Source organism: Panicum hallii, chromosome 2 (genome assembly GCF_002211085.1).
Source record: "Panicum hallii strain FIL2 chromosome 2, PHallii_v3.1, whole genome shotgun sequence".
Taxonomy (NCBI): Eukaryota; Viridiplantae; Streptophyta; class Magnoliopsida; order Poales; family Poaceae; genus Panicum; species Panicum hallii.
Window position 1 is genome coordinate 43,250,057 of NC_038043.1, and position 12,659 is coordinate 43,262,715.

Sequence of the window (12,659 nt, forward strand, 5' to 3'; positions counted from 1 at the left end):
TTGCATCACATAAGTGACATATTAATAGAGTAATTGCCAGTCAGAGCCTTCTACTAATGAAACAAAATACGCTTTATAAAGAAGAACGGAAGGACGTCCTTCAGGCGAGCTAATTTTCAAAAAAAAATTGAAATATTCTCTATGTATAATTACAAATACTAGCGCATGTGTGAAAATCTGCAATTATTATATTAATATAAAAACTATTTCTTAATTCCTAGCGGGTCCATGGGAAGACAAAATGCCTCGTCCCAAGTACGTGTCTTTTCCAGAAAAAATAAAAATCCTATTAATGAACAAACCAGACCGATTTAGTTTCAGCAAAGATGCTTTCTGAAAAAAGTAGTACCAGCAAGTTACAAAAAAATGAGATGGCGGGAAAGCCAAGTCTCGGTAGGTCGAGGGGTTGGTCCGGACGCAGCCTGACAACGGCCGCAGCAGCAGCGGCAGCGGCACCAGGCGCAAGCCAGCGCAGGCGGCAGGGCGAGGCTTTCGCTTCACTTAGCGGCAACGGGGACGCCACACCCAACCAGCCCGAGCTCCCCCTCACCCGCCGCGACGCGAGCGCCATCGCACGCGCCGACGCCACGGCCACGCCCCCCCGTCGCCGCCCACCAAATCGCACTCCGGCCCGCCCGATCGACGGATCGATCGAACAGCCACCCCTCACCTCTCCCACCCGCCAAAACCTCCCCCCTGGCCTCCGGCCTCCTCTCACATTCATATAGCAAGCCGGCCCCTGCCACAAGGCAGAGCATCGCTCACACTTGCCACGGCGTCGCCCCTGCCTTCGCCGCCGCGAGCACCACCTCCTGCGGGGGATCGGGAGGCCGGGAGCTCGCGCGTCGGTCCTCTGCTGCTGCTCGCCATGGAGGCGAGCGCCGGGCTGGTGGCCGGCTCGCACAACCGGAACGAGCTGGTGCTCATCCGGGGCCACGAGGAGCCCAAGCCGCTGCGCGCGCTGAGCGGGCAGGTGTGCGAGATATGCGGCGACGAGGTCGGGCTCACGGTGGACGGCGACCTCTTCGTCGCCTGCAACGAGTGCGGCTTCCCCGTGTGCCGCCCCTGCTACGAGTACGAGCGCCGGGAGGGCACGCAGAACTGCCCCCAGTGCAAGACCCGCTACAAGCGCCTCAAGGGTACTACATATTTTTTGTTTCTTTCTTCTTCTTGCCTCGTTGCCGTCGTCTTCCGTGGACCTGGTGGTCGGCCGGTCCGGATCCCGGTCGTGCACAATGCTGACTTGCTTCGCCGCCGTTGGCATGAAGGGAGCCCGAGGGTGGCCGGGGACGACGACGAGGAGGACATCGACGACCTGGAGCACGAGTTCAACATCGACGACGAGAAGCAGCAGCAGCTGCAGGCGGGCAGCATGCAGAACAGCCAGATCACCGAGGCCATGCTGCACGGCAAGATGAGCTACGGGAGGGGACCCGACGACGGCGAGGGCAACAACACCCCGCAGATCCCGCAGATCATCACCGGCTCCCGCTCCGTGCCGGTATACACACGCCTCTCTATGATCTCCCTGTCGTTCTCTCGTTCCTCGCCAGGATTTCTAGTTACATTTCTAACCGAGAGCGATCGCAACGGTCTAGGTGAGCGGCGAGTTTCCGATAACCAACGGCTATGGCCACGGCGAGCTCTCGTCTTCCCTGCACAAGCGCATCCATCCCTACCCTGTGTCTGAGCCAGGTTCGTTGATGTGCATGATCAAATTTAGTGTAAAGAATGTATCTGTTCAAATCAGACAACATTGGTCGGTTCCTGATGATGATGGGTTTGATTTCATCAGGGAGTGCGAAGTGGGACGAGAAGAAAGAAGTGAGCTGGAAGGAGAGGATGGACGACTGGAAGTCCAAGCAGGGCATCCTCGGCGGCGCCGATCCCGACGACATGGACGCCGACGTGCCGCTGTAAGCATTCGATCGATCATCTCCATCTCCATTACCCGATCCGTGACAGCAGCAGCACTTCCCCAAGAACAGGAACCGATCACCTCAATTTCTCTGACGAGCGCGCAGGAACGACGAGGCGAGGCAGCCGCTGTCGAGGAAGGTGTCGATCGCGTCGAGCAAGGTGAACCCCTACCGCATGGTCATCGTGATCCGCCTCGTCGTCCTCGCCTTCTTCCTCCGCTACCGCATCCTGCACCCCGTCCCAGACGCCATCGGCCTGTGGCTCGTCTCCATCATCTGCGAGATCTGGTTCGCCATCTCCTGGATCCTCGACCAGTTCCCCAAGTGGTTCCCCATCGACCGCGAGACCTACCTCGACCGCCTCTCGCTCAGGTCAGGACAGGCTCTTGTCGGTTGTGATCCCAGAAGAAAAAAGAAGCAACCATATCCATGGGGCATGGCTCTGACGATCGAGCTCTGCTGCAGGTACGAGAGGGAAGGGGAGCCGTCGCTGCTGTCGGCGGTGGACCTCTTCGTGAGTACGGTGGACCCGCTCAAGGAGCCCCCGCTGGTGACGGCCAACACCGTGCTCTCCATCCTGGCCGTGGACTACCCCATCGACAAGGTCTCCTGCTACGTCTCCGACGACGGCGCGTCGATGCTGACGTTCGAGGCGCTGTCGGAGACGGCCGAGTTCGCGCGCAAGTGGGTGCCCTTCTGCAAGAAGTTCAGCATAGAGCCGCGCGCCCCCGAGTTCTACTTCTCGCTCAAGGTCGACTACCTCAAGGACAAGGTACAGCCGACGTTCGTCCAGGAGCGCCGCGCCATGAAGGTACTTGCTGCTGCAGTAGAGCACTGACATCAAATCAAATCAATGGCTGCTGCTCCATCGGACGGAATTCCTGACCAAGATGACTCATCGGTTGGTTGCGCAGAGAGAGTACGAGGAGTTCAAGGTGCGGATCAACGCGCTGGTGGCGAAGGCGATGAAGGTGCCGGCGGAGGGGTGGATCATGAAGGACGGCACGCCGTGGCCCGGGAACAACACCCGCGACCACCCCGGCATGATCCAGGTGTTCCTGGGCCACAGCGGCGGCCACGACACCGAGGGCAACGAGCTGCCCCGCCTCGTCTACGTCTCCCGTGAGAAGCGCCCGGGGTTCCAGCACCACAAGAAGGCCGGCGCCATGAACGCCCTGGTACACAAGAATCTCTCTCTCTGACGCACATCACACCAGCAGCTGGGATCTCTTCAGCTCCTTCAGAAGTAACAGACTTTGAAGATTGATTCTGTGAACATTTGTTTCGTCTCCCGGCAGATCCGTGTCTCCGCCGTGCTGACCAACGCGCCTTTCATGCTCAACTTGGATTGCGATCACTACATCAACAACAGCAAGGCCATCCGGGAGGCCATGTGCTTCCTCATGGACCCGCAGGTCGGCCGGAAGGTCTGCTACGTGCAGTTCCCGCAGAGGTTCGACGGCATCGACGCGCACGACCGATACGCCAACAGGAACACCGTCTTCTTCGACGTAAGCCTGGAGCTAGCCTGATCAGATCACTCCTCCTGATCAGAGCAATCTAGACGAAAAAAGTGTACGAGCGATGGGTTCTGACTTCTGACATTGGTGGTTGCTGCTGGTGGTCGATCAGATCAACATGAAGGGGCTGGACGGCATCCAGGGCCCGGTGTACGTCGGCACAGGGTGCGTGTTCCGGCGGCAGGCGCTCTACGGCTACAACCCGCCCAAGGGCCCCAAGCGGCCCAAGATGGTGACCTGCGACTGCTGCCCCTGCTTCGGCCGCAAGAAGCGCAAGCACGCCAAGGACGGGCTGCCGGAGGGCGCCGGCGATGTCGGTGAGTTCCAGCTCCTGCGGATTACCTGTTCAGTTCAGGTGTCTCTGAAGATTGCTGAAACCGCGAACATGTTTCTTTCTTTGTTTCAGGGATGGACAGCGACAAGGAGATGCTCATGTCCCAGATGAACTTCGAGAAGCGGTTCGGGCAGTCGGCGGCGTTCGTCACGTCGACGCTCATGGAGGAAGGCGGCGTCCCCCCGTCGTCGAGCCCCGCCGCGCTCCTCAAGGAGGCCATCCACGTCATCAGCTGCGGCTACGAGGACAAGACCGACTGGGGTCTGGAGGTAAGAGAGACATCAACCTCTGAAACCAACCATCAATTCTCCTCAGGTCTCTGCATTTTCCCCGACATCAACCTCTGAAAACGAATTGCTGCGATTTCCATGGGCAGCTCGGGTGGATCTACGGGTCGATCACGGAGGACATCCTGACCGGGTTCAAGATGCACTGCCGCGGGTGGCGCTCCGTGTACTGCATGCCGAAGCGGGCGGCGTTCAAGGGGTCGGCGCCCATCAACCTGTCCGACCGTCTCAACCAGGTGCTCCGCTGGGCGCTGGGGTCCGTGGAGATCTTCTTCAGCCGGCACAGCCCGCTGCTGTACGGCTACAAGAACGGCAACCTCAAGTGGCTCGAGCGCTTCGCCTACATCAACACCACCATCTACCCCTTCACCTCGCTGCCGCTGCTCGCATACTGCACCCTCCCCGCCGTCTGCCTCCTCACCGGCAAGTTCATCATGCCGTCGGTCAGTGCCGCCGCCGCCACCTTCCTCTTCCTCCCCGGCCGGCCTTAGTTCCCCGCCGGAGCCACCGGTTCAGATGCTGTTAACTCTCTGCTGACACCACGCTCGCTGCTATGCGTATGTCTTTTGCAGATTAGCACGTTCGCCAGCCTGTTCTTCATCGCGCTCTTCATGTCCATCTTCGCGACGGGCATCCTGGAGATGCGGTGGAGCGGGGTGAGCATCGAGGAGTGGTGGAGGAACGAGCAGTTCTGGGTCATCGGCGGCGTGTCGGCGCACCTCTTCGCCGTGGTGCAGGGCCTGCTCAAGGTCCTCGCCGGGATCGACACCAACTTCACCGTCACCTCCAAGGCCACCGGCGACGAGGACGACGAGTTCGCTGAGCTCTACGCCTTCAAGTGGACCACGCTCCTCATCCCGCCCACCACGCTGCTCATCATCAACATCATCGGCGTCGTCGCCGGCATCTCCGACGCCATCAACAACGGCTACCAGTCCTGGGGCCCGCTCTTCGGCAAGCTCTTCTTCGCCTTCTGGGTCATCGTCCACCTCTACCCGTTCCTCAAGGGGCTCATGGGGCGGCAGAACAGGACGCCCACCATCGTCGTCATCTGGTCCGTGCTGCTGGCCTCCATCTTCTCCCTGCTCTGGGTCAGGATCGACCCCTTCATCGTCAGGACCAAGGGGCCCGACGTCAAGCAGTGTGGCATCAACTGCTGAGCGCATCAGGGAGAGATTCAAAAATTCTGGAGCTTGTGCATAGGGAGAAAGAACAATTTAGAAATTTTGTACTGTTGATGTTTTGAAGCTTATGATATGTTTTGTGTAATGTTCTGGGATCCAGAATTGTTGGACGAGTAATTGAACAAAGGACAGGGTTTGAATGTTAATTAGCAAACGATATTCATGTTCAATCTAATCCTAGTTACAACTGGTAAATTCAGGTCGGTCCAAACCATCTGCTCACGAACAGATGGATCGATCTTCAAGGGCAGGGCATCATCGTTGCAATACTAGATTTTACAATCTGCACATGAATTCAAGCGATGAGATTCACTTCTGGATGCTCTTGTTTAATTGTACTTTAGTGGGTCTAGGTGAAGACCCTGAATATTCTGAAGGTGATACATGAACCTAAAAGCTTTGCTGGCAACGCAAGCAAAATGCAGAACAAGCAAAGTCTATGTTTCAACAAACTGATGCGTGTCCTGCACCAGTTGGTTTTTAGAGTAAACAGCAATGCAGACTTCAGAAGTGAGTTAGCATTTGCTTAAAAACTTATGTGATGTTCCAGCTCCAGTACTTTTGGGTACAGAAAAGAGAAATCTGAACACGAATAAGATGTCAGCACTCAACAGATAACTTTTAAGTTACTTACGCCGCTACAAAGAGAGCGCAGCTACAAAATATTACAGGTTCCTAAAAAGGAAAATTGAAGTAAATTCTCCATCTTTGCCCATCCATTTCATCTATGTATTTCTTTCCTGATGCCAAAAAATACAATGGGAAAGAAGAGGGCTCCACTCTATGCAAGGAACAAAAATAAGAAAGAAAGGACTAGAAAAGCTGGGAGTGCCCTATATGGTGAAAACCATTTACATATGATGAGGTCTTTGTAAACCTATGATATCTACGCACTGTGGCCTGTGGGGAGTTAGCTGCACAGCATCACACCATGATCTCCAGGGGATGTTTAACAATTTTTTTTTGTTCCTATTGTTTCACCTGTACAGATTCCTCTTGCAGTTTGCATGATATTTTCTTAAGTTGCAGGTTCAACTTGAGCAGTTGTATCAGTTCATCTTGATCAACTTCTTAATTCATATCATGAAGCCTGTGTCTCTGTTGCATAAGATGTGTCCGTAGGCTGGACTCCTGCACCTGAGTAGTAATGGGAATGACAAAATAGCTAAGTTTTGATGTACAAATGGCTGCCATCATGTGTCCATGTCTCTTAAAAAGAAAAATGGTGAAACAGTTGATTGCCAACAGTTCACCATCAATATTATTCAAAAATTAAGAGTTCCATGTCAGTTGTGCGTGATCCATGCCCTTCAATCTCCTCTACTACAGTTCAATACCTTCTTTCATATAACTTGGTACTCCATGGCGTTAGGTGGCTACTGGCTAGGGCGCTAGGCCACAGTTACATTTGGATTGGATGTTCCAAGCTGTGGTGAGATGATCTCAGTAACTAGTAAGGAACAATCATAGTTTATATACCAAACCTAGAAACGAAATATTCAACTTTATTTGTTCGACTCTGACCTGGTACTACAACTCACCAATTTTCAATTGTATTGAATTAAACTAGCACCATTTATTTTACAACTACAGTACCACTGTACCAAGTTAACTGTACATAATGCAGAACGTCATTATCCAATTGTAATCTGGACTGCTGATAAAGACAGGACAAAACTAAAGGAAGGAGTATATGTTGATCTTGATCCCCAATTAGTGGATAAACAATTAAAAAGCCCCTGCTAAAGACTACAGTATATTTCCTCTGTAGTGGGATATTATAACATCTAAACTTTGATCCAGAGGCATATATTATCAGGAAAAAAAATGTTAAGTCTAGCGTGGAAGCAGAATTAGTACCTGCAATTTTGCAGCTGTAGCTAAGAGTTCTCTGCATTCATCAAGCATGACCTTTTCTTGTCCTGCTATGACAGAGAGTTCTGAAACCAAGGATTCCCTGTCTGTGACCTGGTAAGATAGTCTAATGTCAGTAAAACAAATCTTCAAGAACTAGAGGGAAGACTCCAGGCAAAAAGTCCACCTTGATGAGCATACCATTTTATTTTAAATTATTACCTGATGCAGTTTGGTTGATTATTGTTATCCTAGAAAGAGGCAGTTTGGTATAGTATAGAGGTAATGTTAGCAGATTAATCATAATTTATTGGGTTCCATAAAAAATTTTAAACATGCAGGTTTATTACCACTCTCATTATCAGGGAACAAAATTTGTCATTGCTGCTGTTAACATCTTTATTAGCATCTGAACCATTCCTTATTTAACAATTGTGATCAATGGCTACTAGTATTAGATCACAGATTCTTAAGCCAAATAGTACAAACGCATGATCTAAAGACTCAATTTTCTCAAAGAAACAAAATGAATACTAAATTAAAAATGAATTCATGCAAAATCTGACCTTTGAAAGCATGCAGCAAACAGATGAACCCAAACCTTGCATGACATCAACAGCTGAGCTCACAGCATTCTTGAGAGCAATTGCATCAACCTGTTGATATGATAGTCAATAACATAGAAGAAATCACAAGAATGGCATACTAAAGATGTGTGCAATTAGTTCCCAGCATACCTTAGCTCCCGATGTAACTGGTAACCGCAGGGTGCTTGCTTTCAGAGCCTCAGTTGCCCCAAACAAAGAGATACTATTATCCCTTTCTAGTGTTGGCCACTGTTCAAGGTAAACAATCTGGACCAAGAGAACAACACATTTTAATTTGTGCATTTGCGGTAATAATTCCAGTAACATGAATGCTAAAACGTTTAGAAGTCATAGTTTTTATGTTCCATGTCATCCTCCTTTGTATAATGTGACACGATTAACTATATCCCTACACCATGCTGTTCAATGCAATTGATCAACAATGCTAAGTTTTTTTCCACATTTTACATGCTTGCACAAGAATTAAATATTACTGTTTAACACCTAATGATCATGTAATTTACCTGTTCTTTCAGAATCCTGTACAGCCTAAGTTCTTGCTGAAGGTGCTGCATCATTATTCTTCTCATATTAACAGAATCCCGCAGATTTATAGTATTCCTCCAAACATTATAAATGATATTCTATTTCACATGACAGGAGGAAAAACTTGTTTAATCAATTAAAAAACACTAAAAAAAGGAAACAATATTCCAAAGGAAATACACTCCTAGTACACCAAAGTTACCAATTCAAAAGAGTAGTAGATCACAAACTTCTAAACATAGATATAATCAAATTTTACAGAGAAAAAACTTCTATCAGCATTTTTTATCAAATAGCTGGCATCATTCACTGCAAAACCAATTGGTTTTGAAAAAAAAACAGATGCCTAGTTGTGAAGCTTATGTTTTGTTTTGCATGTGTATTTTGCAGCTGCAAGAATAACTTGTGAAGAGGAAGTATTATACAAACTGTTTGTTATGTCATCATAGAAGTTACACTAATTGCATGAAGCACAGGCATCCAAGAAAAACAAGGCAAAATGACACAAAGCAGGCCAACTAAAATGCTACTAGATAATTTGCTAATTTTTACCTCAACAGTGGCCTTTTGAAAAGATAGAGTGTCTTCTGCATAAGCATTTATAAAGCGCCACTGCAAATGTCTATTGTACAATAAACGCAGTTGGTGGATGTTTTCAATTTGGCTGGCATTTTTCTTTCCTTTTCTCGCATCAACCATGTAGTTAATAAGAGGAGATGTAACACTAGCTTGAATAGCTCCAGCACTTTGGGATCGACAGGGTGTTGAAGGCCTTGTCCGAGATGGGCTCTGAAAGGCCCTGGAAGATGAGGATGCAGCTGACAAAGCCTTGTTGGGGGATGATGCGCGTTGTAGAATTGGAACAGGAAAAGTAACTGTTCTGTTTGGTCGGCTCACAGATTTAGATCTCTCTGTTTTCTGTGAGTCTACCTTGTCATCGCTTCTGCTTGCCTGAATAGCCAAACTTCTTGCCACTTCATCCAATGATGGATTTAACCCTTTGACTGAAGATTCAACAGAAGGGGTCTTCCTTGGTGAAAGGCCTCTTGAAGTATTTGCTGAAGGGACTCGTCTGGTAGCTTTGTCAGCAAGGTCAATACTTCTTGACATGAGATTCTTTGGCACCTGCCCACCTATCATGGCTGGCCATCTGTGTTGCTCAATTACCCTCTTAGAGGGCTCCTCTGAAGGTTGGGCATTCTCACATTGTTCAATAATGTTTTTCCTTCTGAAAGGGCTTCTCTTCCTCTCGGTTAGAACACTCACCTCACCCTTGGTACAATCCAACAACGAGGCAGAGATTACCTTATCTTTTTTAGTAGCAGGTGCAGCCACAGATTCTGACTGGAAGGAGGAAGACAAGTTACGCATTGCTGGCCACAAGCCATCAGGAGCCTTTGTACTGGCTATACGCTTGGAACTCTTGTGTAAGTCTCTGGCAGTATCACGAACTGGTGTGATAGACCTTGGCGTAGGCATTGAAGGTGTTGAGACCCGAGAGGAAGGTGTTGACGGTCTTCTTCTATCTGCTGATTGCGCTCTTTTGGGTGCTGGTGTGCCTTCAGTTGCTGATGTATGTCCAAGACTTGGTGATGTGCATCTTCTTGTCTTAGTGGCATCAGCCAGACCAGTTTTGTACCTGGATGCAACATCCCTCCCACGGAAAGCATTGTGCTTCTCCGATGGAACTAGCGGTGGTCTTAGAGTCTCATCAACAAGAGTAGCCTTCTTCACATCACTCTTAAGGGCATCCATGAAGAATAGAAATTCCCAGAACAAACCACATCAATGTAGACCTCAGGAAACAAGCTCGCTGCAGCAACCAATATGTACCTAAAGGCCCACAACCAGACACCAAACAATTGCGTGAGCCCCAAATAAGAAGAGCATTCATCTAAATTTCAGCTTGAAACAAGCAATAGGAACTTTCTGATCATAAGAAGAAACAAGAAAGGCCACCAAATTAACATCTAAAAACAATTAACCCTGATCCATAATTTGTAGGTGACTGAATTGCATATGGATATGAAATTGTACCAATTTCAGCACCAAAACTTTAAGCAGCTGCAGCTGGTGCCCAAATCCCTCTTGTGGGGGTATAGTGGCCAATCAGGAAGGGATTATATGAAGGCTCAGAAACAGGGGAGGAAGGTGGCCTGGGCATGTATAAATACATTATAGATCTACTATAAAGCATAAAAAAGAAGATCTTTTGGACAAATGGCAGCTGCTGCATGGGATCATACATCCATTGAGCAAGGACGAAGCAAATAAACATTATTCGCGGAGATTCTGATGGTTTTGGAACAGACAGGACAATGCACATGCATGTGAGACGAATCAGTTGCCTAATAATTTCTCGCCAGAAGCAGCATGGGAAACAGGGACCTTTTTAATACTTGCCACTTAAGAACTATGCATGTGCGTCAAGGATATGCCCACCCCAATAGAGACAAGGGAAAAATATGACAGTGTGCCAGAATAAAATGCCGGACTTCACTTGAAGTTGCCGGAAATTTTCTTTGGCAAACCCGACTAGCGATGCGAAATTTGTTGCACCCAAGTCCCAAGGTAATGCACATGGTGCTTGCATCACCGGTGAATAAAAAACAATCGATCCTTGGAAAATTCAGACACCAAGAGCAAGCTAAGAACAAATAGTATGGTATTCAGGATCTACCGCAGATGTTCTGTACATGGTCGTTTAACCTTTAGCTCAGAGTAAGAATCGCTAATACATTTGTGCTAAGCACCTAGTCTTTAAAAAATACACCACAGAGTAATTAAGCTTCTAAATCACCGACAAGCCCAAAGCACGGAGGAAAAAGCAAATGTCGCAGTTGGCGAGATTAACTTCCCAAGCACCCAGGCTAGACTCCTACTCTTATCAAAATCACAGGGAGCCACTCCATGCCAGAATTCTCAATCCTCACGCTGCAAGACCCACCCAATCCGCAGCGAGAAGCCCAAGCGGCGAAGAACCCGAGGAGGAGCCAACCGGATTCACCCTAAGAGTGCTCCGTACAAACCAGCGGAGAGCGCGTCTAAAATTCCAAAACCCACCTGAGCCACGCCGAACTCGCGATCAACCAACACCAAGCCCAATCACCTCTCCCATTGGCGCATCCCCGATCACCCAACCCCGCCGCCGCCCGGGCGAGCTCGCCCATCCAGCTCCCCCAGCTCGAATCGAGAAGAGGGGAGATCGGCGCCACGCAGCAAGCAGGCCCTAACCCCTATCTCCGGAACCCACTAAAGCAAGCGCCAGAAGCCTCCTCACCTCGAGAGCGCCGCCTAGGATGAAGCGCGCGGGGAGAAGACCCCCCGAGCCGCCGCGGAGAGGCCCTTCTCGAACCCGCCGCCTCCTCGCCCTCCGCGGCGCCGCCCGCCGGGTCGCGGGATCTCCGGGCGACGCGCGCACGGGGATCGCCGGGGGGTTTGCTTCTCCCCTTCCGCGGGAGGAGGGGATGAGGGGGGAGCGCGGCGTGGGGTGGGAGGTGGAGGCTGGAGAAGGACGGTTGCCGCGGCGGAAGGGAAGTAGGGAATTAAGGCGGGGGTCGCCGAGTTAAAGGGAGACCAAACGGCTCCCTAATTGCCGACTTTTCTTGTTAAGCTACCGCGCGGCTTCCGCTACGCGTACCCCGGCGCGTGCACCCCGGAGACCGTGCTAACAAGCGCCATGGCAGCAGTGCTGCAAAAGCCTGAAAGTATGGAAAGACGACGCAGTGTTACTTAAAAGCGCATGTAAAAGGACATGCGATCCACTTTTCAGATGATGCAATGTTTTTTCTCTATGTGTTTTAATAAGCAGATGGAGATCAGGTCAGCTAAGGTAGCGTTTGGTTGATGGATGGCATGGAATAGATTGGAGCGGCTCCATCCTTGAGCATGTTTGGTTGGAGCGTGAAGGGACGGAGCGGTTGGATATGAAGAATATTCTAGAGAGATTCAGGACAAGCTCATCCCGTAAAATCGGTCGGAGGAGCTTGTCCCACTTCTACATTGTCTGGCTCTATGTCTCTCTCGCTCACGCCTGGTCCATGGCCGGAGGTCGTCGCCCGCGCCTGATCTGTAGCCGGACCGCAGGAGCTTCGATTCATTGGGCTGTCACTTCAATTCAGCGGGCGGAACTTCAATTCGCCGGCTCGTGACTTCAATTCGACAGCTGGTGCTCCCCTTCGCACCTCAAGGCTTCGATTTGCAGGCGAGCGGTGCGAGGTCACGCCGGCGACGGCGCGGCCTTGCTTGGGAGGCCCGTGAGGGCGTAAAGGAGGTGGTGTGGCAGCCACCAGGCGAGGCGAGGCGCAGGCGGCAGCAGCACGTGAGCGGGGCGCGGCGCGTGCGGCAGCGAGAGCGAGGCGGGCCCATGCGGGGCGGTCGCGATGTGTGCGGCAGCAGGCGATCAGCACATGCAACAGCAGCAGGCGA

At 50.6% G+C, this 12,659-nt stretch overlaps 2 protein-coding genes across 3 annotated transcripts; one reads left to right on the forward strand and one right to left on the reverse strand.

Moving 5' to 3' along the window:
• Positions 1-754: 754 nt before the first annotated feature.
• Positions 755-5,414, forward strand: LOC112883297 (cellulose synthase A catalytic subunit 9 [UDP-forming]). Its single transcript, XM_025948581.1, has 12 exons — positions 755-1,139; positions 1,269-1,501; positions 1,599-1,695; positions 1,796-1,916; positions 2,025-2,291; positions 2,385-2,730; positions 2,834-3,097; positions 3,218-3,430; positions 3,552-3,756; positions 3,846-4,042; positions 4,150-4,503; positions 4,633-5,414. The coding sequence occupies exons 1-12, from the start codon at positions 869-871 to the stop codon at positions 5,218-5,220; spliced, it is 3,156 nt and encodes a 1,051-aa protein (XP_025804366.1). The 5' UTR covers positions 755-868; the 3' UTR covers positions 5,221-5,414.
• A 413-nt stretch (positions 5,415-5,827) lies between these two features.
• On the reverse strand, positions 5,828-11,782 carry LOC112883298 (AUGMIN subunit 8-like). 2 transcript variants are annotated; one of them, XM_025948582.1, is made up of 7 exons: positions 11,512-11,782; positions 8,784-10,064; positions 8,210-8,329; positions 7,836-7,952; positions 7,665-7,754; positions 7,105-7,212; positions 5,828-6,381 (listed from the first exon to the last, which is right to left on the reverse strand). In XM_025948582.1, exons 2-7 carry the CDS (start codon positions 9,984-9,986, stop codon positions 6,316-6,318), a joined length of 1,704 nt encoding a protein of 567 aa, XP_025804367.1. In that variant the 5' UTR covers positions 9,987-10,064; positions 11,512-11,782; the 3' UTR covers positions 5,828-6,315. The 2 variants fall into 2 exon arrangements, with proteins under 2 accessions (XP_025804367.1, XP_025804368.1); XM_025948583.1 differs by lacking the exon at positions 8,210-8,329.
• Between the last annotated feature and the right edge of the window lie 877 nt (positions 11,783-12,659).

Coding starts and splice junctions, on each gene's coding strand:
- LOC112883297 (XM_025948581.1), top strand. CDS start 869: ATGGAGGCGAGCGCCGGGCTGGTGGCCGGCTCGCACAACCGGAACGAG. Junction 1,502..1,598: donor CCGGCTCCCGCTCCGTGCCG/GTATACACACGC, acceptor GCAACGGTCTAG/GTGAGCGGCGAGTTTCCGAT. Junction 3,431..3,551: donor GGAACACCGTCTTCTTCGAC/GTAAGCCTGGAG, acceptor GTGGTCGATCAG/ATCAACATGAAGGGGCTGGA.
- LOC112883298 (XM_025948582.1), bottom strand. CDS start 9,986: ATGGATGCCCTTAAGAGTGATGTGAAGAAGGCTACTCTTGTTGATGAG. Junction 7,953..8,209: donor ACAGGATTCTGAAAGAACAG/GTAAATTACATG, acceptor CTCTTGGTCCAG/ATTGTTTACCTTGAACAGTG. Junction 7,213..7,664: donor TTTGCTGCATGCTTTCAAAG/GTCAGATTTTGC, acceptor CTATCTTACCAG/GTCACAGACAGGGAATCCTT.